Source organism: Galeopterus variegatus, unplaced genomic scaffold (assembly GCF_000696425.1).
Source record: "Galeopterus variegatus unplaced genomic scaffold, G_variegatus-3.0.2 Scaffold398, whole genome shotgun sequence".
Lineage (NCBI taxonomy): Eukaryota > Metazoa > Chordata > Mammalia > Dermoptera > Cynocephalidae > Galeopterus > Galeopterus variegatus.
The window spans coordinates 325,654-327,639 of NW_007726509.1; the positions used below are offsets into that span (position 1 = coordinate 325,654).

General features: G+C 47.2%; 1 protein-coding gene across 1 annotated transcript in view; it reads left to right on the forward strand.

Annotated features, from left to right (window-relative positions):
• Positions 1-1,986, forward strand: part of CLIC6 (chloride intracellular channel 6) — a 46,949-nt gene that overhangs the window by 36,107 nt on the left and 8,856 nt on the right. Inside the window, exons 5-6 of the mRNA XM_008568324.1 lie at positions 1,240-1,346; positions 1,897-1,957. Of these exons, the coding sequence (XP_008566546.1) occupies positions 1,240-1,346; positions 1,897-1,957 (168 nt within the window). The remainder of the gene's footprint in view (positions 1-1,239; positions 1,347-1,896; positions 1,958-1,986) is intronic.

The window sequence follows — 1,986 nt, forward strand, 5'->3', positions numbered from 1 at the left end:
GATCTGTAAATCCTGTTTTATTGGCAGCTGCAGCAGCTGGCTAATTCTTCTAAAATGCCTTATAGCCTTCAGGTCACTAGCCATGCTGGGTTGGAACAATCCAGCTTTAAGGCCATTTGGGGGAAATGGACAATCACCGCCTTCCTGCTGTCTTGTAAGCTGTGGGTGCTGTGGCCCTGCAGACCATCGTCCCACCCTCTGGCCAGGTGTTTTGTCCCAGTTGCAGATCTGACAAGGAGCCCGTTAAGAAGTTTAAAGTTTTTACACAGTTGGACGACAAGGCAGTTTTTATTTTTGAAAACATTTGCTGCGCCTATCCCCTTTATTTCTTCGAAAGAAGTAGCTGTGAGGATTTTGGAAATGGTAAGAACCATTTCAAGGGAAAACCCTGACTTGAGTTTGAAGCCATTAGAGAGACAGAGCAAGGGGAAAGCTGCTGCTGCAGGGGAGAGGCCCATTCCAGACCCAGAGCTCTTTGTCCAGGTGAGCTTCATCAACACACCTAGTGACCAGCAGGATGCACGGAGCTCCGCAGGGATTTTGCCACATCCAGAGTGAGTTATAACAGGATTCTAAAAGTTAGAGGGACGAGGGAAGAGGGGAAAAAGTTTGCCACACTCCGCAGAACTTATTTTAGATGTTACTGTGCTTGGCATAACTACTATAAAAATAAGAGGTTTAAGAGCTGCAGAGCAAGTCAGGACTGGCCAAAATATGTGGCTTTGTGTCCCTGCACTTTCCTCTCCCCTCCCCCCTTTGCTTGGCTCGACTGTGCCCGAACCTGCAGAGGTTAAGAAAGTACCATGGTGTAAGATGTTCCCAAGCAGTGAGCCCTGGGAGTTTTATAGACCCCAGCTCCAGAACAGGGACTAAGGAGGAGGCGGGGACAACCTTCAGAATGGCCCAGGGTGGTGGGACCCTGAGGCAGGGAATGGCTGCCAGTGGGCGAGGGGGCGCTGTTTCGGGCCCATCTGCAGGGGGTGGCTGTGACTGCCTGGATGCATGTGTCACTACTGTCCTCCTGTCCAGCCNCCAGGGGGGGCCTTGTTTCCCAGGACTGGTCACTGCCAAGACAAAAACTCTCCATCCAGCTCTGTTCTCCCAGATTAAGTTGCTTCCCAACCTTGACTGTAAAAAGATTAGAAAAACACGCAAGGGGAAGTTTTCCTTTCTACATCCATCCAGAGAAAGATATTTTTCCCCACTGAATTATCCTAATTCAATTTTAAATTTTTCAAGGTACCCTAAGCTGGGGACCCAACATCCTGAATCTAACTCTGCAGGAAATGATGTGTTTGCCAAATTCTCAGCATTTATAAAAAACACCAAGAAGGATGCCAACGAGAGTGAGTACCTCTCATCTTCCTGTTCTCTGTTTCTCCCTGGACCTCTGCTTAACCCCCAGTGGAGCTGCTTAGAAGACCCTGGGAATTCTGACTCATTTCACTGAGGGTAGACGCATGAGTCTGTAAATAAGGAAAAAGTTCTTCCAACTTTGAATCTGCACATGGGTTTCCAGAGGCTGAGTGCTTCTTCTAGAGATTGGGAACCCAGAAAATGACATTTTTAGGGAAAAATATTCACACCCAGGTGTTCCCCTCTGAAGCATGGGAATCGTTTTAAGTGATGCTTCTGTTAGCACTTAACCCATCACAGGATTTCTATAAGTACTTTTGAATAAATAAATGAGTTCTAGAAGTAGCAACCTTGTATAGACAGCAGGGTAATTTTCCAGGGAGGAGTGGGTCCTTTATTTAGATTCTAAATCCACATCGCCTGTTGTCGGCTGGCCACGTCTCAGGAAGGAAGGGAGTCAAACTCCATCCCTCTTACCTAGAGAAGAGTGACACTCACCTGCATGTTCTAGCTCAGTGGTTTTTTGCTTTTCTGTTTTAGTTTATGAAAAGAACCTGCTAAGGGCCCTGAAGAAGCTGGACAACTATTTAAATAGCCCTCTGCCTGATGAAGTAGACACCTACAGCACCG